This window comes from Anomaloglossus baeobatrachus, chromosome 8, assembly GCF_048569485.1.
Source record: "Anomaloglossus baeobatrachus isolate aAnoBae1 chromosome 8, aAnoBae1.hap1, whole genome shotgun sequence".
NCBI classification, from domain to species: Eukaryota; Metazoa; Chordata; class Amphibia; order Anura; family Aromobatidae; genus Anomaloglossus; species Anomaloglossus baeobatrachus.
The window spans coordinates 99,547,007-99,574,796 of NC_134360.1; the positions used below are offsets into that span (position 1 = coordinate 99,547,007).

General features: G+C 46.1%; 1 protein-coding gene across 2 annotated transcripts in view; it reads left to right on the plus strand.

The window, feature by feature from the left end:
* Positions 1–27,790, plus strand: part of SLC25A17 (solute carrier family 25 member 17) — a 131,911-nt gene that overhangs the window by 41,542 nt on the left and 62,579 nt on the right. For both annotated transcript variants that reach the window (XM_075321918.1, XM_075321917.1), the window contains exon 4: positions 7,799–7,950. In XM_075321918.1, the coding sequence (XP_075178033.1) occupies positions 7,799–7,950 (152 nt within the window). The remainder of the gene's footprint in view (positions 1–7,798; positions 7,951–27,790) is intronic.

The window sequence follows — 27,790 nt, forward strand, 5'->3', positions numbered from 1 at the left end:
TATGGGTCTGCATACTATTGTATTTGGGTGCATAATACTATATGGGGCTGCATCCTTCTGTATGGGACTCATAATACTATATAGGGCTGAATCCTACTGAATGGCGGCAAATAATACTATAAGGGGCTGCATACTACTGTATGGGGCGCTTAATACTTTATGGAGCTGCATACTACTGTATGGGGACTCATAATACTATATAGGGCTGAATCATACTGTATGGGGGACACATACTATATGTGGCTGCATAATACTATGTGGAGGTGCATAATACTATAAGGGGGCTCAAAATACTATATGGGGCTGAATCCTACTGTTTGGAGGGCACATAATACTACATGTGGCTGCATAATACTGCATGGTGGCACATAATACTAAATGGGCCTGCGTACTACTGTATGGGGGTGCATAATACTATATGCATAATACTGTATTGGGGCTGCATCCTACTGTATGGGGGGCACATAATACTATATGTAGGGGTATAATACCATATGGAACTGCATACTACTGAATGGGGGCGTATAATACTATTTGGGGCTGCATCCTACTGTATGGGGGCGCATAATATTGTATTGGGGCTGTATGGGGCTCCATAATACTGTATCGGGCACATAATACTATATGGGGGATGCATAATACTATATGGAACTGCATATTACGGTATGGGGGAAAATAATACTATATGGGGGCGCATAATACTATATGGGGCGCATAATACTGTATGGGGGAACATACTATATGTGGCTGCATCCTACTGTTTGAGGGGCACATAATACTGTATGTGACTGCATAATACTATATGGGGCGCATAATACTATATGCAACATACTGTATTGGGGCTGTATGGGGGCTGCATAATGTATCAAGGCACATAATACTATATGTGGCTGCATAATACTATATCGGGGTGCATAATACCATATGGGGGTGCATAGTACTATATTGGGCTGCATACTACTGTATGGAGGTGCATAATACTATTTGCATAATACTGTATCGGGGCTGTATGGGGGACACTTAATACTATATGGTGGCGCATACTACTATATGGATGCACACAATACTATACGGGGGAGCATAATAATATTATATGGGGCTGCATCCTACTGTATGGGGGGCGCATAATACTGTATGGGAAACATGAAGGAAAGAGATATGAATCGAACATCCCAAAATCATAGTTTGATCTAAAGCCACTAGACAAAAATTAATTACCTGAACATGAGGTTCTTGGTTTAACATTCTGTCCAGACTGTATGAAGCCCACTGCCATGTCACGGCGAACCTCTGAGTGGGTTCCTGATCTATGCATCAAACGTGCGGCGCCGTGCGCCAATAACCACGGCTGCGTCAATGCACCAGCAGGGCATAATTCCATATGCATAATACTGGATCGGGGCTGTATGGGGCTGCATACTACTGTATCAAGGCACATAATACTATATGGGAGCTGCATAATACTGTATTGGGTCACATAATACTATATGGAGCTGCATCTTATTGTATGTTTCGGCATAGCAGAAAGAGACAATGACCTCAGGTAATTCAACATTTGTTTGATATGTATCTTATTTTCAGAGTGATCACCTGCTTCTTGGTTGTTAGCAGACATTATTAGTTTGTTTACATGCACTGTCACTTTACCTTTACCAACTGGGCATGTACATTATATGCATAGAGTCATATGCAGTAGTATTGTGCAGTAGTATGCAATATTAGACACATGGTGTGTATATACAGCTGTATAAATAAGCGTATGTGTGTGTGTGTATATAATATATATATATAGAGCTGATAAAAAAAATATATATCAAACCACTGGTGACACAATGGGGTTTAGTTTGTGTGATGGCAGGCTGGTATGCATTATCAACATATCTGCGGGGTGGTGAGATCCACGCTGGTCTGGTGCCTTCCTCTGGTCTGGTGTACAGCATCTGTGCTGATCATGTCCTCCCTGCGCTCGCCGATCAGTTGTTCCTGAGGTCGTGATCCAATTATGTTATGACTGCATGCACTCCTGCTGTCACAACAAGAGGAGAGGATGCGAGTGGCTATGTGCTTCCCTCACATAGGCCACAAAACAATAAGATAATATCACACTGTCTTCACAAAGATGGCGCCGTAGATAAGCGCTATGCGCAGGCAACAACTCCAACACCATCTTAGTGACGAGACTTAAGGGTGGTTTACACGCTGCGACATCGCTAACGATATATCGTCGGGGTCACGGTGTTTGTGATGCACATCCAGCGTCGTTAGCGACATTGCAGCGTTTGACAGCTAGGAGCGACCAGAGTTAAAAATCGTTGGTCTGTGACACGTCGTTCATTTACAAAAAATCGTTGTCTGGTCAGTAGCGAGGTTGTTTGTCGTTCCTGCGGCACCACACATGGCTACGTGTGACACCGCAGGAATGACGAGCATCTCCTTACCTGCGTCCACCGGCAATGAGAAAGGAAGGAGGTGGGCGGCATGTTCCGGCCGCTCACCTCCTCCCCTCCTCTGCTATTGGGAGGCCGCTTAGTGACGCCGCAGTGACGTCGCTATGACGCCGAACGCACCTCCCCCTTGAAGGAGGGATTGTTTGGCGGTCACAGCGACGTCGCTGAAAAGGTATGTGCATGTGATGCTGCCGTAGCGATAATGTTCGCTACGACAACGATCACCAAATGTCGCACGAACGACGGGGGCGGGTGCTATCGCTCGCAACATTGCTAGCAATCGCTAGCGATGTCGCAGCGTGTAAAGCACCCTTTAGTAAATCTGTGATATACTGTAATTAGCATAAATAACAGAGACAGGGGGAGGTAGTACAGACAGGGGCAGGAATAACTAGCAAAACCTGACTCACCTTTTAGATATTCTGCAGCACCTCTCACCAAATAACAGTGCATTTCACAAACTTTATTTTAGAAAGTATACATCCGATCTCACAACTAAGAGTTTGCTTGGAATCAACATGATAGCACCAGTATAGCACTGGCTTTAGTTTATATATGAAAATCCTGATGGTTTGTCCTCTTTAAAGTAACATACAAAACGAAAACAATGTCATTGCTTATTTCAGGTATCAAAATACTGGGATATCAAAGAAAACTGCATTGCACAAATTACAGTAACTGGAAGCTTAGCCATTTAATCATGACACATTAAAGGCCGCTTTACACTATCCGATCTCGCTAGTGAGGTCGCTAGCATGCGTACCCGCCCCCATCGGTTGTGCGTCACGGGCAAATCTCTGCCCGTGGCGCACAACATCGCTCGGACCCGTCGCACTACTTACCTGCCTAGTGACGTCGCTGTGACCGGCGAACCGCCTCCTTTCTAAGGGGGCGGTTCATTCGGCGTCACAGCGACGTCACTAAGCGGCCGCCCAATAGAAGCTGAGGGGCAGATGAGCGGGACAAACATCCCGCCCACCTCCTTCCTTCCTCATTTTCGGCGGCCGCAGGTACGGTGAGTTTCCTCGTTCCTACGGTGTCACACATAGCGATGTGTGCTGCCGCAGGAACGATGAACAACATCGTACCTACAACAGCAACGATGTTTGGGAATGGAAAAGCGTGTCAACGAGCAACGATAAGGTGAGTATTTTTGCTCGTTAGCGGTCGCTCGTACATTTCACACGCAACGACGTCGCTAACGAGGCCGGATGTGCGTCAAGAATTCCGTGACCCCAACGACATTGTGTTAGCGATGTCGTTGCGTGTAAAGCGGCCTTAATACATTTCCTATCACTATGTCTTTGGAGCGTGGGAGTAAACCGGTTTACTTAGGGAAAACCCATGAAAGCACATTGAGAACACACAAACTGCTTGGTTGGATATAAACCAAGGACGGCAAGGCTACTGTGCTAACCACTGAGACACTTTGTTGCCCATACCATGAAACTTATAGAGTGACCATTGTTTTAATTTATTTTTTTTTATTAATGAATGAAAATAATAAACTTTGTAATCAATCTTATTGGAGAAATTTGCTTCTTTCTCCTAGACTGATCTTTCTCAGTAATATAGATCACTTCCCTGTCTCTTGTCTAACCATACTTCGTAGGCATTACAGATCTCCGGATACTTGATTCTGTTTGAATCTGTGGGTATATTTAGAAAAGCAAAATATGCTCCCGCCAAATTTGTACTGTGCGCTTTGTGTTGTTCTAGAGTTGTCATTTTAAAGGGGTTGTCCACTACTTGGCCAATCCCTTTCCATTCCTCTTGTTTGCCTGCGTAAAAATAAATAAGCCTATACTCCTCACCGGTTTGTCCGCGGTTCCAGTGATGTCTAAAGGACGTTTCCAGGGGCCCACATGACATTATGACACATGGGCCCCGCAACTAAGCAGTTCCTGGTGTCTGTTTCCCCGCCTTTGGACATTTGAGAAGGATGTGAGTCCTGTGCTGACTTCCTGCTCAAATATCTGAAGGCGGGATGGAGGAAGCCAGCCTGTCTTTACAATGTCACGTGGGCCCCGAGAACATGGCTTTAGACATCGCTGGAACTGCGGCCGCATTGGAGGTGGGTATATGATTATTTGTTTTTACGGACGCGAACAACAGGAATGAGTAGGGGTTGTCCAAGTAGTGGACAACCCTTTTAATGTTCAAAAAATATGCCATACACTTTCTTCTTAGTACAGCCTTGGCCATTCTCTAATAAAGTCTGCCTTATGACCATCTCCTAAGTTGCTCTACAAAGCCATCAGGTTTCATAAGGAATGATTCTAAAATTAAGAAATTTCTACAAAGGGCTGTGGGGGAATCCCTTTTTGATTACCGGTGCATGGTCTGAGATTATCAGATCATGTGTTTCTACTGTCCTAATGTGCATGGGCATTAACCAGAAGATAGTCTATATGTGACCAGGCTTGCTGTGCATGTGAGAAATCATTAAATTCTCTAGCATCCCGATTTAGTAATCTCCAGGCATCGATCACGCCTGTGAGTTCCAGAAATGTTGAGAAAACCTCATATCTTCTTCATTCCACTAGCGCCCTCATTACGGTCTTTCTTATTCTTCCCCCTTCCCATCTGTTAAGATCCCCCACCCCACTACTTTTTAGCCTATATGAGGTTGCTTAACGCCTGAAAAAGGTTTTGTTTTCTCAATTCAGGCCATAGATATTATGTATCTCTCTCGGCTTTCTCATAGCAGCAATTAAGGGTACTTTCACACTTGCGTTATTTTCCTTCCGTTACAATCCGCCCTTTTGGGAAACAGCGGAATCCGTTAACGGATTCCGCTGTTTCCCATAGACTTGTATGGTTGACGGATTGTACCAAAAGGAGCTGCGTTGCTTCCGCTGGGCGACGCTCCGTTGCTTCCGCCCAGCGGGAGGAACGCAGCATGTAACGTTATTTTGAGCAGCGGAATCCTCTGGATTTCACTGCGCATGCTCTTTTTTTTTTTTTTTTTTTTTTTTTTTTAAATCAAACTTTATTTTGGCTCGCGGTGGCCGAACGTTCAGCTGAGCGCCCGGCCGTCGGCAAGCGACAGCGCTCAGCTGAATGACCGGCCACCAGCATGCCCGGCCGCCGGCAAGTCACAGCGCTCAGCTGAGCGCCCCGCCCGCCGGCATGCCCGGGCGCCGGCAAGTGACAGCGATCAGCTGATCACCCGGCGGCCGGCTGCAGGGAGCGATCAGCTGATCACCCGGCGGCCGGGAGCGATCAGCTGATCACCCGGCAGCCGGCTGCAGGGAGCGATCAGCTGATCACCCGGCAGCCGGGAGCGATCAGCTGATCACCCGGCAGCCGGGAGCGATCAGCTGATCACCCGGCGGGCGGGAGCGATCAGCTGATCACCCGGCGGGCGGGAGCGATCAGCTGATCACCCGGCAGCCGGCAGCCGGGAGCGATCAGCTGATCACCTGGCAGCCGGGAGCGATCAGCTGATCACCTGGCAGCCGGGAGCGATCAGCTGATCACCCGGCGGGCGGGAGCGATCAGCTGATCACCCGGCGGCCGGCTACTGGGAGCAATCAGCTGATCACCCAGCGGCCGGCTGCAGGGAACGATCAGCTGATCGTTCACTATAGTCTGCCGCTGGTAAAACCGGGAAAAAAAAAAAAAAAAAATCAAAACGAATTGCGTTGTTTTGCAGCATCCGTTGCATCCGTTGTGTCACTATATGCAACACATCCGTTGCATCCGTTACACAACGCAATGCAACGGATACCGTTCAACGCAAGTGTGAAAGTAGCCTTAGATGAGTAAGTGTGACAGAAGGACTCCTGTGGAATCTCACCTCCCGGTGGCAGGTCAGAGCTACTATTAAGCAGCACTTTGGTGAGTTTGTTCGGCTGTGAAGCAGAAGCACACCCTCCTATCTCTTCACATCACTAGCACAAGAACGGCCATTTTCTTACTGCAATCAGTAATCTTCCTACAGATCATTCATCCTTCAAGTTGCCATGGCTCGAGAACGAGTCAAACACCATAAAAAAAAATAAGTCTTTATTCCTCAGGGTCACTTTTTTAATACCTTGAGGAATAAGTAAACAGCACCCCCCGAATAATTAAATTGCACACCACTTGAGTCCATAGATACCACTGTCAATTGTGACAGTGGCATATAGGTGATTAATAAAGCAGGCCTCCTTCTTTATCTCTATCGGCATCCTGCAATCATGGGTCACAATAGTTGCTTTGGCAATTCAGGCTATGGTGGTCTGTTAGGCCCTGCCATAAGAAGGATCTAAAAATAGTTAAGAATAAAAATGGGTAACTAATGACATTGCTGATTTATGAAGAGGTGAAGTTAGGTAGAAATGTAAAGGACAAGATAAAACAGGCTACGCTTTTTGGCACATGACCGTGCCTTCCTCAGGCCTATTACAGTAACAAATACCAGGAATTTCTATACACGATAAGACAGGTAAAGGTATTGACATCATGAGTTTAGGTGAATAGTCATGACGTCACAGAAAAATGACTAGTTCTAAAAAACCTCATGTTGGATTAGACCCCAGGACTCTATTATAAGCAGGTAATGATGCTATCACCAGTTCCACCAAGCCAGATCTTACAATGAGGACACTAAACAAGAAATGATGCACACTCTGCACTACTCCAATAAAGGAAAACTTGCCGCAACCAGATGATCCAGCTTGAGCTGTGGAATTTAGGGTGGTGCTCTGCTAATGATTCCCAGGTGAAGGGACAATGATAAATCTTCAAGATCAAGAACTTCGCAGCACTCACTTCCATAAAATAAATTTTATTCAATCCTCTTAAAACTACCTCTTCCAGTGGTAACTGCAGTGGGGCAGAGGGAGCGAAGTGCATCAGGTGGAGGAACAGGTCAGACAACGGCCGCTTCGCGCAGCAATGCGCTTCCATGGGTCTTATTGGGATGTGACGTGGACAGGTAACCTTTATACCCGTCTACCAATAGTGTACATAGACATATACATAATGTGATAATATGTGCAACATATATACAAAGCCGGGTTGAAACATATATGAACACCAGCATGGACCACAGAGGAGATTGAAGGGAAGACTGACAGATCATTCTTATCATTCAGGCCAAGTGGGCCTGGTGCTTTACTTTTTATTATCCAACTGGGCTCTCTTTTAAATAATTCTCTATGACGATCACCATCTCTTAACATAGGTTTTACTTCTTCTAGACTTATATGAATTTTTTGGACTCTACAGTATTGGTTATATTTGTTACATTGATTGGAATAACACCCATTACCATGAGGGACCATACTAAAACAAACTACAAATATGAATGTTATCTTTAATTTAACTTTTGTGTGTGTTCTGCTTTTTCCTTTCATTTATAGGCTTGCACCATATCGCGGTTGGTTTCCCGTAATCTCCAGTCTCTGTTGCTCCAACTTTGTTTATTTCTACACTTTTAAAAGTCTGAAGTCTTTATGGATAAGAGGGACTGTTCCAACCACCACCAAGGATTTGACTGTCGGCTTCATTGCTGGTAATAAGAGAACTGAATATAAAATACCTAATATGCACTATAGTGGGATTTCGGCAAGACTCTTATTGATATTGAAGGGTAATGTAAAAGGGGCTTTACCCTCTTTGAAATTCATTGTTAATGGGTAGAGTAATTTAAAAAATTCTATGTTCACCTCCTGGAGCGGCGTCTCAATTCCGCATTTGCTCCTGTGTTCGCCGCCAGTCTTGGGGCATCACAAACCGGAGGGGGCATCACCTGAATGTTGCACATTGTGTCCGACATGGCTTCTTCCACTGATCGGTTGCAGTCTTCAAATTCCATCTATTTGGCTGCAGTGTTCATGTGGTGGACTTTCCGGATGTTGATGTATATCAAGCATTGGCAATAACTTTAAAAGTAGGGGATAACCCGTTTAATACTATTGCATACAGAAACAATTTGTGACAACATTTTCGTTACAACTTATTTTTGTTTTTGCACGACTGTCCACTGCACAAAATAAGATCTATAAAGATACAGTTTAAAGAGTGGCTTTTATAAGGGCACACAATTTCCTCGTACAACATATTTTTATTAGATTTTTTTCCAACACAGACATTACAGATAAATACGTCCAATTTATGGGGGGGGGGGGAATAAGGGTAAATGAGGTAACATCTTATTAGAAGAATATTATTGGAGAAAATGGGAAGGAATCGGGGGAGGGGGGAAGTATTCCTAACAATGAAAAATAAGAGAACTCTTTATGAGGGCACACAATTTCCTGACTGTCTGAATAATTTTACACGATTTTGGTTTGATTGCTATGGTGAACTGATATGGCTTCCGGGTCAGAGTCGCTTGAATCTTCTTATTCGACTGTATACAGTTAGGTCCAGAAATATTTGTACAGTGACACAAATTTGGGCATTTTACCTGTTTACCAAAGCATATTCAATCTACAGTTATGTAATCGACATGCATTTTTAAGTGCATATTCTCAGCCTTAATTTAGGTTCAATATATCTTTATTAACATAAAAAAACAACATTTCCAGGCATTCAAATAGGCAGGAACACAATGCCAATTACAGTTGAGACAGGTCGGGGATCACCCCTTCTTCTGGAATAAAAATGTGCCTATTATAACATTCAACTATAGTCAATAAATTGCCATATGTAGAATTCTCTATACCATTTTGGTAGTATAACAGGTGAAGAGGAAAACAAGCAAAGAGAAGATGGGGAGAAAACAAAGGAAAGAAGAGAAGAAAAGGAAAAGAGATCAGATTAAGCATCCCAGTGGTAAAAACATAATGGTCTCCCGCAGGCCCCAGACCCGCGCTACCAATTAAGTCAGACCTCAAATACCCCCCTGCGTTAACCACTGTTGAAACCCTGGTGACTCCTTAAAAAATATCCAGGGGTGCCAGATTGCAAACCATTTGGGGTCAAAACCTTTCATCAAATGCCCTGATCTCCTCCATATGCTGGAGCATGTTAATCGCTTCTAGCCAGTCTATCCTCTGCAAGACATAGGTGGTTTTCCAGAACCTAGGGGTAAGTTGACGCACCGCAATCAAAAAGAACGGCAATAGGTCATTCTTGATACTGGACACGGACCCCGAGAACATGGATAGGAGGGCCAGTTCTGGGGTGGGCTTGGCCTGGCCAGAAAGCAAATGGTTGTATAACTGAAATATGTCATTCCAGAGAGGTCTAATGCCTCGGCAGCTCCACCATATATGCAACATTGTTCCCTCCCCCAGCAGTGGTTCTGCCTGAGCGTCTCCATCACCAGTATATAGAGGGAGGGTGACAACGGGCACCCCTGTCTAGTCCCATTCCTAATAGCAAAGGGGACTGACAGCCTCCCGTTAACCCCTACCTGTGCTGTTGGGGTGTGGTAGAGTGCCATAATCCAGTCCACCAACCTCTGCCGAATCCCGACCGCTCCGTATGGCTTCCAGAAATTTCCAATTGACCCGGTCGAACGCCTTTTCGTCATCTACAGATAATAGGCAGAGTGGTGTTTTATTCACATGTTTCCCTGCCTGTACAAATCCCACTTGTTCCTTATGAATTAACCCAGGGATGTATGGTTGGAGACGTAATGCTATAATTTTGGCGTATTATGAGATCTACATTAATTAAAGATATTGGCCTATAGTTTGAGCAGACTGAGGAGACCTTACCTGGTTTTGGGATAACTGATATGGGTGCCTGAACCACCTGTAGAGGAAAATTACAAGATTTTGAGATGGAATTGAAGGCCTTAAGGAGGAGGGGGCTACACTCTTCACTGCATATTTTATAAAATCTGGGTCTGGGCTTTTCCCTGTTTTCATTCACTGCATAACTGCTTTCAAGCAATGAGTAGAAGGGAAGGACCCAGCACTGATGCACGTAAAAATAAAGTTTGACTTATGATTAAGGACTTTGTTTTTATTTTATAGTCCGAAACGCGTCAGGTTTCAGGCTTGGGCACATATTGTGGAGCCTTTACCCTAATAATGTTTTTAAGATGACCTAATAAACCCTTGGATTTTATTTTTACGTGCATCAGTGCTGGGTCCTTCCCTTCTACTCATTGCTTCTAACTCTACTTCTGGACTGACCTGTTCAGTGGACCGCATGCACTCCTGCTGAAGTACTGGAACAACTTTATACTAGGTGAGCTGAAAACACTTTTTTTTTTATTTTTCTTAACTGCTTTCAACTCTGCTTCCATAAAGTCTGACTCTAAACTATCCGCTGCTTGTTCTGTGATTTTCCTAGGTGAAAATTTCTTTAGGTATTCCTCAATATCTCGCGGCACGCCTGAGGGGTCCCAATCTAACCTATCAGGGAGATTCTATAGAGAGGAGTAATATGATCTGAATTCCTCTAGAATCTGAGAGGTAGAATGAACCATCTTGCCGTGGGTGGTGCTAATAGAAATAACCGGGTTCTTAACCATTTTAAGGTGTAACGTCCTGGCTAGCCAGTTGCCGCACTTATCACCAAATACAAAATTGTTCCTGCGTAGCTTGTCCCTAGCGCAGAGGTACCGCTGGTCCAGCAGGAATATGATCTGTTGCCTCGGCGGAAATTTCTGCTCTCAAGGAGTCACATGCCAGAGTCCTGTTGGAGGTCTCCTTTACGCCCAAGAGATGCAGGGCATCCCTCAATTGTTCAGAGCGGTCCTTTTTCAGTCTGGACCCATGCAAGATACCTAATCCCCGAATGACGCTTTTAAGGGCCTCACACTTGATCGGATCAGGTGTGGGGTCTGTTGTGCTCTACCAAGAAAGACAAGATAGCGCTTTTGATATCAGCTAGACACAGCTTGTCCTTCAGGAGATTATCATTCAGTTTCCACGTGTACCACCCTGCCCTTCTCTCTGATCCCTAATTCACCATACACCGGTGCATAATGTGACCACAGCGGGACATCCATAGAGCTTTTCGGGCTATCGTCCAACAGGTCCTGGGAGAAAAAAAGTTGATCCAGCCTGGAATACCTATTGTGGACCACTGAATGGTAGATAAAGTCTCTGACCCCGGGGTGCAACACCCTCCACAAGTCCACCACTCCTAGAGTCAAAAGGTATTTTTTTAGGCAACAGATTGCGTTGTAGCAGAGGTCCTACCTGTAGAAGAGTCGATAGATGGATCCAGGATGAGATTAAAATCGCTCTCCAGGTTTATCTTTGATCCACTGGCAAAGGACGCCAACTTCCTCAGTACCTTGGATCCAAACTACACCTGCCCTTGATTGGGAAAATATATGTTAGCTAAGGTGTAGCACTTTTTAAATAGGAAATCTGGAGAAATATGTAGCAGCCCTCGGGGTCCATGTCTGGCACCTCGGGGGAAAGTGATTTGTGAAAGGCTATGGACACACCACACACCTTACACGAGGGATGTGGTCCATGATACCAAGCTGGATATAATGTAGAGTTACAATTGGGTACATTTGCAGCCAAAAAATGTGTCTCTTAGAGCATCACGACCTGGACTCTTTTTTTTTTTTTTTTTTTTTTTTTTTGTGCAGGCGATAAAGAATCTGACTTCTATTTTCGGGTTTGTTGAAACCCCATGCATTATAGGTACAGAAGGTCAGGGTGCCCATGGAAGGCACAACATGTACTCAAGGGGAGACTGAAAGAAGAGAAGTACAGAAAGTAAAAGCAAGAAGAAAGATAGCTCAGAAGAACACTTTTAGAAATAGAGGATAATATATCCTCTCTAAACACTACAAAGACTTTCGTCTAGGGCAGCACCTTTGCTGCAGTCTCTACTGCGGGGAAACGAGGAAACCCTAGATCAGGAGAGAGCTCCATACATCCCATATGTAAGTGGTTGGAGCCTACTGGCTCTAACTATACAGAGACTATATGCAACATGTAACATATACTGCATTTAACACTAGAACTACTGGACTCGTGACACCTATATAGAAATACATGGTGCAAAGTAGTCAAAATGACTACCTCAGTAGTTCTAGTGTTAATTAACAACAACGCTCTAAAGTGAACACATTATGTACACTCAAAAGACATTGCTATGCGCCCTCGAGCGTTTCCAAAGCACATAGAGAAACCAGTCCCACTGAGGGCCATAGCTGTTGATAAACTTTTGGGTCATAGAAACAGGGACACCACTACCCCTGTGCATGGACCAATTATCCAAGAGGCAACAACCGGATATAATAGTTGATCACAGTCCTATGTAGGTGGTTAGGTTGTAGGGGTGGTCGGAGAGCCTCCATTTCGTCCCTTCCTGTTGCGAGCAGGATGACAGGTGTCTCTGGGGTGTATGGGGGACATGCGGCATGATAACGGCCAGTCTGGCATCTTCACCATGGGCAGTTTGAAGGTCCCGAGGAATTTTGGGAGGAACAACAAGGACCGCATGGTTGTAGATTTTCCCATCTTTCCTGGCGATATGTTAGAATGGGTAACCCCATCTGTAGAGGATGCCCCTAGATATGAGTATCTCCAGGAAAGGTTTAAGGGTTTTGTGGAGCTGCAGGGTCCTACGGGCCAGGTCTGGGAGTATGAGGAGAGGGGAACCTTAATACGAGCAGGGGCCTTTATCCCTATAATTCCTCAAGATGGCCTCCTTCTCCTTGTAAAAGTGGACCCTGCAAATGATATCTCTTGGGTGTTTAGAGTTGGTGGACCGGGAACCCAGGGCTCTATGAATCCTGTCCAGTTCAATATGTGATCCTGGCTTAGATTGGAGCAAATTCCCAAAGAACTTCTGAGCTCATGGCTCAAGCTCTGCAGTTTCCACCTCCTCAGTCAGGCCCCTGATCCACAGATTATTTCGCCTGTGCCTGCTGTCAGTGTCATCAAGATGGTTCAGGATGTCCCCCAGCTGGATGGAGTGTTCCTGGTGGGCCTGCTGGTGATCCTCTCAGTAATGGAATATTTGCTCCTGTGCTGACTAAACAGCCTCTATGCATCAGCCAATGTGCTGTATTTCCCCTTTTAAGTGCAGACATGTCCTCTTTATGTGAACTCTCCATTCTGCTCAGGAGGAGATCCATCTTCTGTTTGATGGGGATGGCCCTTATGTGTGCCTCTTCCTGTCCAAATCCTCTTGAGGGCTCTTCTGTGTGCTCATTCCCCTAGCTCCAGCTCCCCTCAAGTCCTGGCCTGCACTCTCTGTGGTGATTTGAGGGGGAGAGTGCTTACTTCTTGGAGAGTTCTGGTGATGGAGTGGGGGGGAAGGAGGGGAACCCCGGTTCTGTGGTGTACTTATAGTCCTCTGTCCACCGCACGGAGGCTTGCACGCATCCTGGTTGGGGTTCGCTGTGGGGGCCACAGCCTTCTCCAGCGTCCGCACAGCAGCTGTGGGATGCTGCAGCGCTATCTTGGTTCCTGAACCGCCGCCTGTGCCCGAAGTCTCGAAAAAGTGGGTGATGTCGCCTCGCTCACCCTCCACTGCCATCCCTCGCCCTCCTGCTTCTTCTTGCCCATCGCTGGAGCCTAGGCAGATTAGTGTTTCTTTGTTTGGGGTAATGGTCGTCGGGATGCAGGAGCTTAGAAATTCTGCTTCCTACCTGGCCATGCGTAAGCCATGACCCCTTCAGTTTTAATTTGAGGGTATTCCCATCCTGATTTTGAGTAAGGGTTTAGGAATTACAGCTCTATAACATGTAGCTGCCTCTTTTCAAGGGACCAAAAGTAATTGGACAATTATCTTAAAAGCTATTTAATGGGCTACATGGGCTTTTCCCTCATTAAACCATCATCAATTAAGCAGTTAAAAGGTCTGGAGCTGACTCCAGTTGGGGCATTTGAATTTGGAAGCTTTTGTTTTAAACCCACAACATGCGGTCATAGAAGCTCTCAATTGAGCTCTCAATGGAGGAAAAACAGACCATCACTAGGCTGAAAAAAAAAATCCATCATAGAGCGAGCAATAATGTTAGGGGTAGCCAAATCAAGACTCTGGTATATTCTGGGGAAAAAAATGAGCACACTGGAGAGAATGGGAACTCAAAGTGACCTGGATGTCTATGGAAGATAATAGCGATGGATGATCACAGAATCCTTTCCTTAGTGAAGGAAAACCCCCTTCACAACATCCACCCAAGTGTAGAACACTCTCCGGGATGTAGGTGTTTCAATATCTAAGTCTACCATAAAGAGAAGAGTTCCTGAGTGCAAATACAGAGAGGGGTCACCACAAGGTGCAAACTATCAATCAGCCTTAAAAATAAAAAAGCCAGCTTAGACTTTGTCAAAAAAAACATCTAAAGAAGCCACTCTGTTCTGATGAACCTGTACCAAAATGATTGGAAGAAGAAAGTATGCAGAAGGCAAGGAGCGGCTCATGATCCAAAGCGCACCACATAATCTCTGGCTGTGTGATGACATGGGCATGCATGGCTTCCAATGGCCCTGGGTCACCAGTGTTTATTGATGATGTGACTGAAGACAAAAGCAGCCAGATGAATTCTGAAGTGTACATGGCTTTAATTCTGCTCAGATTCAACCAAATGCAGAAAGGTTGATTGGACAATCCTTCACAGTACAGATGGTCAATGCTGCAAAAGCAATCCAAATCTTTCTTAAGGCAAAGAAGTGGAATATTCTGCAATGGCTGAGTCAATCACCAGATCTCAACCCCATCGAGCTGCATTTCACATGAATAGGAAAAAACTAAAGGCAGAAAGACCCACAAACAAGCAACAACTGAAGTCTGCTGCAGTAAAGGCGTAGTATAGCATTGCAAAAAAGGATACCCAACATTTGGTGATGTCCGTGGCTTCAGATATCAGGCAGGCATGGTCTTCGAAGGATTGTCTATGAATAATTAAAAAATGACAATTTAATTAACGGTAAAGTGAATTTGTCCAATTTCTTTTTAGAAATGAGGAGACCTTGTAGAAAAATTAAAATGTAAAACAGAAATTTGCCAGCTTACCGGTGTCCTTAATTACTTGTGGAGTGCTTTGCAGAAGATCAGTATGCAGGAGTCTGCAGGGAAACGGGGAGGAAGCCAGCCACACAATCCAGAACAAGGGGAAAAAAAATGTTCAAAATGATTGGAAGAAGAAAAAATGTTCAAAATCCAGCGGAAAGAGAATCCTTATCTAAAAAATATAAACTTTTATTTCATTATTGCATTAAAATCCAGCATTTCACAATATGGGGCAAAATGATGGGGGTGATAGTCTCACCGGACTACGCGTTTCAGCGTTTACTCACGCCTTCGTCATGGTCCAACATTATACTAGACATTTTACCTACTATTTTAAAAAGGAAGTATTCACCGTTCACAGAAAATAGGGTGGGGATCAATTAAAACAGGAGTGTATACTCCCCGACACTACACGTCCATCAATTCAGGATCACATTTTCAATAATACATTATATCATACAGGAAAACCAAATATATACATGAATAGAAATTTGTCGACTTAAATATCCATACAAATATATTTTAAGAACTATTTAAATATTGAATATTACAGTGAGTACTCCGCAATTCATTGTTCAGCCTGGCAATATCAAAAAATGAAATATCTTATCATTCATAATATACAAATAACTCTTGTTCGAATGTAAAAAATCTAAATATGCATATATGTTGTAAATTATCTGTAGGTATAAATAGGGAAGTTAATCACGTAAAAAGTCCACTTCATTGGCCACTATAGACGTTGCTACTCAGTAGCACATAATCAAGTCTTGTCTCCAGTTCAATCCCTCGGGCATGCAACTACCTAGAGTAAATATCCAATAACTCTCGCAGTTTAAAAGTTTCCGCCTTGTGATGGCCACCCCTAGATGGTTTAATTACCTTTTCTTTCCCTTTAAAAGAGAAAGCGGATAGATCTCTATTATGTTTATTTTTAAATTCAGATTTTAAAATTTTTAACATTTTTAAAATAGATTTTTTTTTAACATTCAAACAAGAATTATTTGTATATTATGAATAAGAAATTTTATTTTCTTATATTGCCAGGATGAACAATGAATTGCGGAGTACTCACTGTAATATAAAATATTTAAAGGAGTTGTCCGAAATTAGCTTAACAAAACTTTTTGAGTTTATCTGTGCTGTATTGTCATATAAATCACACCTACATTATTTTTTGTTTTCTAACTTTTGTTCCTCTTGAATTATCCCTTTATTCTCTGCAGCTCTTGTTTACATTCAGATCCAGCAAACATGACCACTTCCTGTGCAAAACCTCAGTCAGAGCTGTCACCACCCACCCCAGTGTCCAGCCTCGCCATCTGCCCGCCCCCTGCACACACATTCCCTGTCAGTATTCTTCCCCAGCACCTGACCTGGTATCACTACAGCATTGCAAATAACAGCCCCACATCGGGCTCTGCACCGCACACGCACACATGTGGCTCTGCACCACACACGTATGCTCTGTACCGCACACATATGGCTCTGTACCGCACACATATAGCTCTGTACCGCACCTGCACACATATGGCTCTGTATCGCACACGTACACAAATGGCTCTGCACCACACACATATGGCTCTGCACCGCACACATATGGCTCTGCACCGCACACGCACACGCACACATATGGCTCTGCACCGCACACGCATGGCTCTGTACCGCACACATACACATATGGCTCTGCACCGCACACATATGGCTCTGCACACGCACACATATGGCTCTGCACCGCACACGCACACATATGGCTCTGCACCGCACACATATGGCTCTGTATCGCACACGCACATATGGCTCTGCACCGCACACACACACACACATGGCTCTGCACACGCACACACATGGCTCTGCACACGCACACATATGGCTCTGCGCACCCCCCCCCCCATAGGGAACACATGTAGGGAGTACATACTCACCCGTCCTCGGTCCCCACCGCTCCTGCACGTTCGCGCGCTGTCTGTGCTCTGGACATATCAGCACAGTAGTGACGTCACCGCTGTGCTGAAGAGAGCACAGACAGCCGGAGGGACAGTGATGAGAAGCAGCGCTGCGCTGCTTCTCATCAGCACTTTCAAATGTACCGGCATCTGTGATCTGCGATGCCGGTACATTTGAATGTGCGATCCTGGGCAGGGGGCCTGGTGCTGGCGCTGACACCTCGGCAGCCGCCGCCAGGCCCCTCCCCCAGGTCACGGACCCCACAGCAGTGCAGGGGGAGGTTACTGGAGAGTAAAAGAGGTGCGGGGCAATGTGTGTGAGGGTGCAGGAAAGGGGGCGGGCACTCCTCGCACTGTACAGCCCAGCAGGGCGGCAACATGCTGTTCCACATTTGCATGTCAACATGGCCCTGCCCATTTTGACATGAAATGACCGGAAGCAGCAAAATCGCGGCAGGAGCGGTCACATGACCGCTCTGAGCCGGGGGAGAGGGGCTGACAGCAGGGCAGGTAAGTGCTCTCTATCTACTTACCTGCCCCAATGTAGCCCAATAGGGAAATAAAAAAAAAAAAAGTCAAAGAAGCCGGATAACCCCTTTAAATAGTTCTTAAGATATATTTGTATGGATATTTAAGTCGACTAATTTCTATTCATGTATATATTTGGTTTTCCTGTATGATATAATGTATTATTGAAAATGTGATCCTGAATTGATGGGCGTGTAGTGTTGGGGAGTATACACTCCGTTAGGGAGTTTACACCCCTGTTTTAATTGATCCTCACTTTATTTCATGTGAATAGTGAATACTTCCTTTTTAAATAGTAGGTAAAATGTCTATTATAATGTTGAACCATGTTGAGGCGTGAGTGAACGCTGAAATGCATAGACCGGTGTGACTATCACCCCCATCATTTTGCCCCATATTGTGGAATGCTGGATTTTAATGCAATTATGAAATAAAAGTTTTTATATTTTTTTACTTGAAGATAAGGATTCTTTTTCCGCTGGATTTTGAAAAAAAATGTTTCCCTTGTAGAAAAATGCAATTCCTAAACGTTTCATAGGATATTTTTGTTCAACCCCTTTAATTAAACCTGAAACTCGACACTTCAATTGCATCTCAGTTGTTTCATTTTAAATAAAGAATAGCGTCATGCAGAGGCCACTGTCCAAATATCTCTGGACCTAACTGTATTACAAAATTTTGCTAAGGCTGGATTTATATGGTGAGTTTAGACCTGGCACAGGTTGTGCGGCACAATATCAATGTATATTGCTGCTACAGTACATAGCAGCAGAAAGCAAGTGAATAGGGTCACATTGCAACATGAGTATGCTACACTGACAAGCAGGTTGCCAAAAGTCATAACTTTTTTTTTTTTTAAACTTCCTTGTGACAATGTGACCCCACTACTCTGCATCGCGCTACAATGTAGCAGCGGCATTGAATGATGTCCGTCAGCCGGACCTGTGTTTTCATGCAGCACCTGTATGGAATAGACCTCACGTGTGTTATGTTATCATTCTGTTTGTGTATTGAGCTAAAACAATACATATACCGTGTGTGTGTGTGTGTGTGTGTGTGTGTGTATGTGTTTGGGTATATATATATATGTATATATATATATATATATATATATATATGTATATGTATATGTATATGTATATATATATATATATATATATATATATATATATATATATATATATATATATATATATATATATATATATATATATATATATATGTATATGTATGTATACAGTACCAACCAAAAGTTTGGACACACCTTCTCATCTCTAGAGCAACTGTTAAGAGGAGACTTTGTGCAGCAGACCTTCATGGTAAAATAGCTGGTAGGAGACCACTGCTAAGGGCAGGCAACAAGCAGAAGACATTTGTTTGGGCTAAACAACGCAAGGAATGGACATTAGATCAGTGGAAATCTGTGCTGTGGTCTGATGTGTCCAAATTTGAGATCTTTGGATCCAACCACCGTGTCTTTGTAGAAAAGGTGAACGGATGGACTCTACATGGCTGGTTCCCACCATGAAGCATGGAGGAGGAGGTGTGATGGTGTGGGGGTGCTTTTCTGGTGACACTGTTGGGGATTTATTCAAAATTGAAGGCATACAGAACCAGTATGCCTACCCCACAGCATCTTGCAGCGGCGTGCTATTCCATCAGGTTTACGTTTAGTTGGACCATCATTTATTTTTCAACAGGAAAATGACCCCAAACACACCTCCAGGCTGTGTAAGGGCTATTTGACTAAGAAGGAGAGTGATGGGGTGCTACGCCAGATGACCTGGTCTCCACAGTCACCAGACCTGAACCCAATCGAGATGGTTTGGGGTGAGCTGGATCGCAGAGTGAAGGCAAAATGGCCAACAAGCGCTAAGCATCTCTGGGAACCCCTTCAAGACTGTTAAAAAAACATTTCCGGTGACTACCTCTTGAAGCTCATCAAGAGAATGCCAAGAGTGTGCAAGTAGTAATGAAAGCAAAAAGTGGCTACTTTGAAGAATCTAGAATATAAGACATATTTTCTGTTGTTTCACACTTTTTTAAGTATTTCATTCCATATGTTTTAATTCATAGTTTTGATGCCTTCAATGTGAATCTACAATTTTCAGAGTCCTGAAAATAAAGAAAAGGACTACTCCTCCTATTATACTCCTCCCCCCCAGGACTACTCCACCTATTATACTCATCTCTCCCCAGGACTACTCCTCCTATTATACTCCTCTCTCCCCAGGACGTCTCCTCCTATTATATTCCTCACCTCCAGGACTACTCCTCCTATTATACTCCTCTCCCTCCAGGACTACTCCTCCTATTACACACGCCTCTCCCCCCAGGACTACTCCTCCTATTATACTCCTCTCCCTCCAGGACTACTCCTCCTATTACACACGCCTCTCCCCCCAGGACTACTCCTCCTATTATACTCCTCCCCCCCAGGACTACGCCACCTATTATACTCATCTCTCCCCAGGGCTACTCCTCCTATTATACTCCTCACTCCCCAGGACTACTCCTCCAACACACACACACACACACACACACACTGCACAAAACATACCTCTCCAAAACACACACACACCGCTGCAGACACACAACGCTCCACAAACAACGCAACACACACAACGCAACACACAAACACCGCTCTCATACACCCCCACACCCAGACAACACCCAGAACATTTACAGCGCCCTACACAAACACTGGCAACTACACACAACAACCTCTATATGTATAACAAAAACCATACATTAACTACACAATAAATTCTAGACTACCCGATGCGTTAGAATCGGGCCACCTTCTAGTATGTTTGTGTGTGTGTGTGTATGTATGTATGTATGTGTATGTGTGTGTATGTATATATATATATTTCTTTTTCGCTCTATTGGGAGACCCAGACAATTGGGGTGTATAGGCTATGCCTCCGGAGGCCGCACAAAGTACTACACTCAAAAGTGTTAGGCCCCTCCCCTTCTGCCTATACACCCCCCGTGCTCCCACGGGCTCCTCAGTTTTTTGCTTTGTGCGAAGGAGGTCAGACACACACAGCACAGCTCCACAGATTAGTCAGCAGCAGCTGCTGACTATGTCGGATGGAAGAAAAGTGGGCCCATATAGGGCCCCCAGCATGCTCCCTTCTCACCCCACTCTTGTCGGCGGTGTTGTTAAGGTTGAGGTATCCATTGCGGGTACGGAGGCTGGAGCCCACATGCTGCTTTCCTTCCCCATCCCCCTCTGGGCTCTGGGTGAAGTGGGATCTTACCGGTCTCCAGGCACTGAGACCGTGCTCCATCCACAACTCCTGTGGAGCCTGATGGATAGGAGCCGAGTATTGTTCAGGCCCTGCATCTTGGAGGTACTCTGTATCCCTGTGGGGACCGCGCACGGCATCACCTCAGCTTTGCTGGGTGTGCTAGTGCACCGGGGACCGCGGCGCTGACCGGGTCTATATGTGCCATTACACACTCAGCGTCGCTGAGTGTGTTTATATGTAAGGGCTACCGCACTAACCGCCGCTGCCATGGGACACTGCGGCGCGGCTGGGACTTGTAGTTCGCCGGGGACTTTCACGCCGGCCGCGCTTTTACGGCGACCGCGTTTATTACTAGAGTCCCCGGCTTCCTTGCGGCCTAGTTTACTTTTCTCCCGCCCTCAGCCCTGACAGGCAGGGGGAAGGGCGGGACGCTGCACGGAGCGAGCAGCTCTGAGGGCTGGAGTATGATTTACATACTCCACCCCCCTCACTGTGCACGGTGTGAGCACCAGTTCGCGCTCTTTCTCGGCCACGCCCACAGCTCCCTCATCTCGTCAGGACGCCGCAGCCATTCCGGTCAGCTCCACCGATGCTGCAGAAGAGGGACAAGTCCTGGGAGACCCAGACACGGTCTCTGGTGGCCTCACAACCGCTTTAGGCGGCTGGTAAGCAGCACCTGTTGGTGCTAGCCCCATGGTGCTGTAGTGTATTGGTACATTATTTGTGTATCATATATACTTTACACTGTATGAGCACAGTGCATTCTGGCTATATACCCTTTTGTGTAACTCAAGGAAAACTATAGCATGGCGCCCACAAAAGGCAGGGGTGCCAAAACACAGGCATCTTGCAGTGCACCTCATGTTTATTTTTCCATCTGTCCTGATTTTTGGCGGTTGGTGGCTGTTCACACTGGCCATCCAACCCCGTCCACTGGCTATTTATTCTAAGCAGCATGTGCTCGGGCCTGTCCCGCCCACAACCATGAATCAGTCATGGAGACGGTGACTGAAAAGCACAAGGTACGTGCTGTGCAGTCCTAATTTTGCATATGTGAGGCCACATGGCACACTTTAAATAAAAATATTTTAGTGTTAGGACTGCCCCAGGAGATTTGCCGTGACGTTGGCGGGGTGGCTCGAAAAATTGCAATTTTTTGCCAAAAATCTCATTTTTTCAATAGTACAGCTTGGAATGTTGGTACTGTGCACACTTTGCAATACATAATATTTTTGAGTGGAGGTTGTTTTTATGCTGTTTTTTCTTGTTATATAGGGTCCCAGTTGGTTCTCATCTTGCAGTGCACCTCATGTTTATTTTTCCATCTGTCCTGATTTTTGGCGGTTGGTGGCTGTTCACACTGGCCATCCAACCCCGTCCACTGGCTATTTATTCTAAGCAGCATGTGCTCGGGCCTGTCCCGCCCACAACCATGAATCAGTCATGGAGACGGTGACTGAAAAGCACAAGGTACGTGCTGTGCAGTCCTAATTTTGCATATGTGAGGCCACATGGCACACTTTAAATAAAAATATTTTAGTGTTAGGACTGCCCCAGGAGATTTGCCGTGACGTTGGCGGGGTGGCTCGAAAAATTGCAATTTTTTGCCAAAAATCTCATTTTTTCAATAGTACAGCTTGGAATGTTGGTACTGTGCACACTTTGCAATACATAATATTTTTGAGTGGAGGTTGTTTTTATGCTGTTTTTTCTTGTTATATAGGGTCCCAGTTGGTTCTCATCTTGCAGTGCACCTCATGTTTATTTTTCCATCTGTCCTGATTTTTGGCGGTTGGTGGCTGTTCACACTGGCCATCCAACCCCGTCCACTGGCTATTTATTCTAAGCAGCATGTGCTCGGGCCTGTCCCGCCCACAACCATGAATCAGTCATGGAGACGGTGACTGAAAAGCACAAGGTACGTGCTGTGCAGTCCTAATTTTGCATATGTGAGGCCACATGGCACACTTTAAATAAAAATATTTTAGTGTTAGGACTGCCCCAGGAGATTTGCCGTGACGTTGGCGGGGTGGCTCGAAAAATTGCAATTTTTTGCCAAAAATCTCATTTTTTCAATAGTACAGCTTGGAATGTTGGTACTGTGCACACTTTGCAATACATAATATTTTTGAGTGGAGGTTGTTTTTATGCTGTTTTTTCTTGTTATATAGGGTCCCAGTTGGTTCTCATCTTGCAGTGCACCTCATGTTTATTTTTCCATCTGTCCTGATTTTTGGCAGTTGGTGGCTGTTCACACTGGCCATCCAACCCCGTCCACTGGCTATTTATTCTAAGCAGCATGTGCTCGGGCCTGTCCCGCCCACAACCATGAATCAGTCATGGAGACGGTGACTGAAAAGCACAAGGTACGTGCTGTGCAGTCCTAATTTTGCATATGTGAGGCCACATGGCACACTTTAAATAAAAATATTTTAGTGTTAGGACTGCCCCAGGAGATTTGCCGTGACGTTGGCGGGGTGGCTCGAAAAATTGCAATTTTTTGCCAAAAATCTCATTTTTTCAATAGTACAGCTTGGAATGTTGGTACTGTGCACACTTTGCAATACATAATATTTTTGAGTGGAGGTTGTTTTTATGCTGTTTTTTCTTGTTATATAGGGTCCCAGTTGGTTCTCATCTTGCAGTGCACCTCATGTTTATTTTTCCATCTGTCCTGATTTTTGGCGGTTGGTGGCTGTTCACACTGGCCATCCAACCCCGTCCACTGGCTATTTATTCTAAGCAGCATGTGCTCGGGCCTGTCCCGCCCACAACCATGAATCAGTCATGGAGACGGTGACTGAAAAGCACAAGGTACGTGCTGTGCAGTCCTAATTTTGCATATGTGAGGCCACATGGCACACTTTAAATAAAAATATTTTAGTGTTAGGACTGCCCCAGGAGATTTGCTGTGACGTTGGCGGGGTGGCTCGAAAAATTGCAATTTTTTGCCAAAAATCTCATTTTTTCAATAGTACAGCTTGGAATGTTGGTACTGTGCACACTTTGCAATACATAATATTTTTGAGTGGAGGTTGTTTTTATGCTGTTTTTTCTTGTTATATAGGGTCCCAGTTGGTTCTCATCTTGCAGTGCACCTCATGTTTATTTTTCCATCTGTCCTGATTTTTGGCGGTTGGTGGCTGTTCACACTGGCCATCCAACCCCGTCCACTGGCTATTTATTCTAAGCAGCATGTGCTCGGGCCTGTCCCGCCCACAACCATGAATCAGTCATGGAGACGGTGACTGAAAAGCACAAGGTACGTGCTGTGCAGTCCTAATTTTGCATATGTGAGGCCACATGGCACACTTTAAATAAAAATATTTTAGTGTTAGGACTGCCCCAGGAGATTTGCCGTGACGTTGGCGGGGTGGCTCGAAAAATTGCAATTTTTTTGCCAAAAATCTCATTTTTTCAATAGTACAGCTTGGAATGTTGGTACTGTGCACACTTTGCAATACATAATATTTTTGAGTGGAGGTTGTTATTATGCTGCCTGCGCCGCTTGTAAGACCCCACTACCGGCAGGTTCCACTGACCCTCATTGTGTGCAGTGTTCGACCCCTGTGCCACTTCTTCAGCCGGAGCCTATGCTAAGAGGGGCCCAGGGGGAGACACCTGTTGACACTGTCCAGGTGACGGGGACTGAGTTTGCTAAACTCTCTGAGACTATGGCTAAGATACTAGAAGCCTTGCAGTCCAGGCCGGTATCTCAGCAACGGGACCCTGTTGAATCGTTGTTCCCGGGCCCCCCTCAGTTGGACCAACAATGTCCTCCCGGGGTATCTCCTACATCCCAGTCTGAGGGTTCTGACTTAGACCCCAGCCCCAGATTGACTAAGCGGGCTCGCTTAGAATTTCCCTCGACATCATATTGTTTAGGGTCTCAGCGGGGGGAATCTTTGGTTGATGATGCGGAGACAGCTGATCAGGATTCTGATCCTGAGAGCGCTCTGAATCTTAATACTCCAGACGGGGACGCCATAGTGAACGATCTTATTGCGTCCATCCATCAGTTGCTGGATATTTCTCCCTCAGCCCCTCCGGCGGAGGAGTCAGCTTCTCAGCAGGAGAAATTTCGTTTCAGGTTTCCCAAGCGGACACAGAGTATGTTTCTAGACCACTCTGATTTCAGAGAGGCAATCCAGAATCACCATGCTTGTCCAGATAAGCGTTTTTCTAAGCGCCTTAAGGATACACGTTATCCTTTCCCCCCGGACGTGGTTAAAGGTTGGACTCAATGTCCCAAAGTGGATCCTCCAATCTCCAGACTGGCGGCTAGATCCATACTTGCAGTGGAAGATGGGGCCTCGCTCAAAGATGCCACTGACAGGCAGATGGAGCTCTGGTTGAAATCCATCTATGAAGCTATCGGAGCTTCTTTTGCCCCAGCATTCGCAGCCGTATGGGCGCTGCAAGCTATCTCAGCAGGTCAAGCGCAAATTGAAGCAGCCACTTGCACGGCCGCGCCACAAGTGGCATCCATTACCACCCAGACGTCGGCAATTGCGTCTTACGCTATTAATGCTGTCCTGGACTCTGTGAGCCGTACGGCGGTGGCGACCGCCAATTCGGTGGTACTCCGCAGGGCCTTGTGGCTACGGGAATGGAAGGCAGATTCTGCTTCCAAAAAGCGCTTAACCAGTTTGCCAATTTCTGGCGACAGGCTGTTTGGCGAGCGTCTGGATGAAATCATCAAACAATCCAAGGGAAAGGATACATCCTTACCCCAGCCCAAACAGAACATTCCCCAACAGAGGAGAGGGCAGGCGAGGTTTCGGTCCTTTCGGGGCGCGGGCAGGTCCCAATTCTCCTCGTCCAAAAGGTCTCAGAAAGAACAAAGGAACTCTGATGCATGGCGGTCTAAGTCACGTCCTAAAAAGAACATTGGAGGCACCGCTAACAAGACGGCTTCCTCATGACTTTCGACCTCCTCTAGTAGCATCCTCGGTCGGTGGCAGGCTCTCCCGCTTTTGCGACGCCTGGCTGCCACAAATAAAAGACCGCTGGGTGAGAGACATTCTGTCTCACGGTTACAAGATAGAGTTCATCTCTCGTCCCCCGACTCGATTCTTCAGGTCTTCTCCGCCTCCCGAGAGAGCCGAGGCTCTTCTGCAGGCGCTGGGCACTCTGAAGGCAGAAGGAGTGGTGGTCCCTGTTCCTCTTCATCAACAGGGCCACGGTTTTTACTCCAACTTGTTTGTGGTCCCAAAGAAGGACGGGTCTTTCCGTCCTGTCCTAGACCTGAAACTTCTCAACAAACACGTAAAGACCAGGCGGTTCCGGATGGAATCCCTTCACTCCGTCATCGCCTCAATGTCCCAAGGAGATTTCCTTGCATCGATCGATATCAAAGATGCTTATCTCCACGTTCCGATTGCCCCAGAGCACCAGCGCTTCTTGCGCTTCGCCATAGGAAACGAACACCTGCAGTTCGTGGCACTGCCATTCGGCCTGGCAACAGCCCCACGGGTTTTCACCAAGGTTATGGCTACTGTAGTAGCGGTCCTCCATTCTCAGGGTCACTCGGTGATCCCGTACTTGGACGATCTGTTGATCAAGACACCCTCTCAAGAGGCATGCCAACACAGCCTCGACGCTACCCTGGAGACTCTCCAGAGTTTCGGGTGGATCATCAATTTTCCAAAGTCAAATCTGACACCGGCCCAATCGCTCACATACCTTGGCATGGAGTTTCATACCCTCTCAGCGATAGTGAAGCTTCCGCTGATCAAGCAGCGGTCACTACAGACAGGGGTACAATCTCTCCTTCAAGGCCAGTCACACCCCTTGAGGTGCCTCATGCACTTCCTGGGGAAGATGGTGGCAGCAATGGAAGCAGTCCCTTTCGCGCAGTTTCACCTGCGTCCTCTTCAATGGGACATCCTACGCAAATGGGACAGGAAGCCGACGTCCCTCGACAGGACCGTCTCCCTCTCTCAGGCGACCAAAGCTTCCCTTCGGTGGTGGCTTCTTCCCACTTCATTATCGAAGGGGAAATCCTTCCTACCCCCATCCTGGGAGGTGGTCACGACGGACGCGAGTCTGTCAGGGTGGGGAGCGGTTTTTCTCCACCACAGGGCTCAGGGTACGTGGACCCAGCAAGAGTCCTCGCTTCAGATCAATGTTCTGGAAATTCGGGCAGTGTATCTTGCCCTGAAAGCGTTCCAGCAGTGGCTGGAAGGCAAGCAGATCCGAATTCAGTCGGACAATTCCACAGCGGTGGCATACATCAACCACCAAGGCGGCACACGCAGTCGACAAGCCTTCCAGGAAGTCCGGTGGATTTTGATGTGGGTGGAAGCCACGGCCTCCACCATATCCGCAGTTCACATCCCAGGCGTGGAAAACTGGGAAGCAGATTATCTCAGTCGCCAGGGCATGGACGCAGGGGAATGGTCCCTTCACCCGGACGTGTTTCAGGAGATCTGTTGCCGCTGGGGGTTGCCGGACGTCGACCTAATGGCGTCCCGGCACAACAACAAGGTACCAACGTTCATGGCACGGTCTCAAGATCCCAGAGCTCTGGCGGCAGACGCCTTAGTTCAGGATTGGTCGCAGTTTCAGCTCCCTTATGTGTTTCCTCCGCTGGCACTGTTGCCCAGAGTGTTACGCAAGATCAGGGCCGACTGCCGCCGCGCCATCCTCGTCGCTCCAGACTGGCCGAGGAGGTCGTGGTACCCGGATCTGTGGCATCTCACGGTCGGCCAACCGTGGGCACTACCAG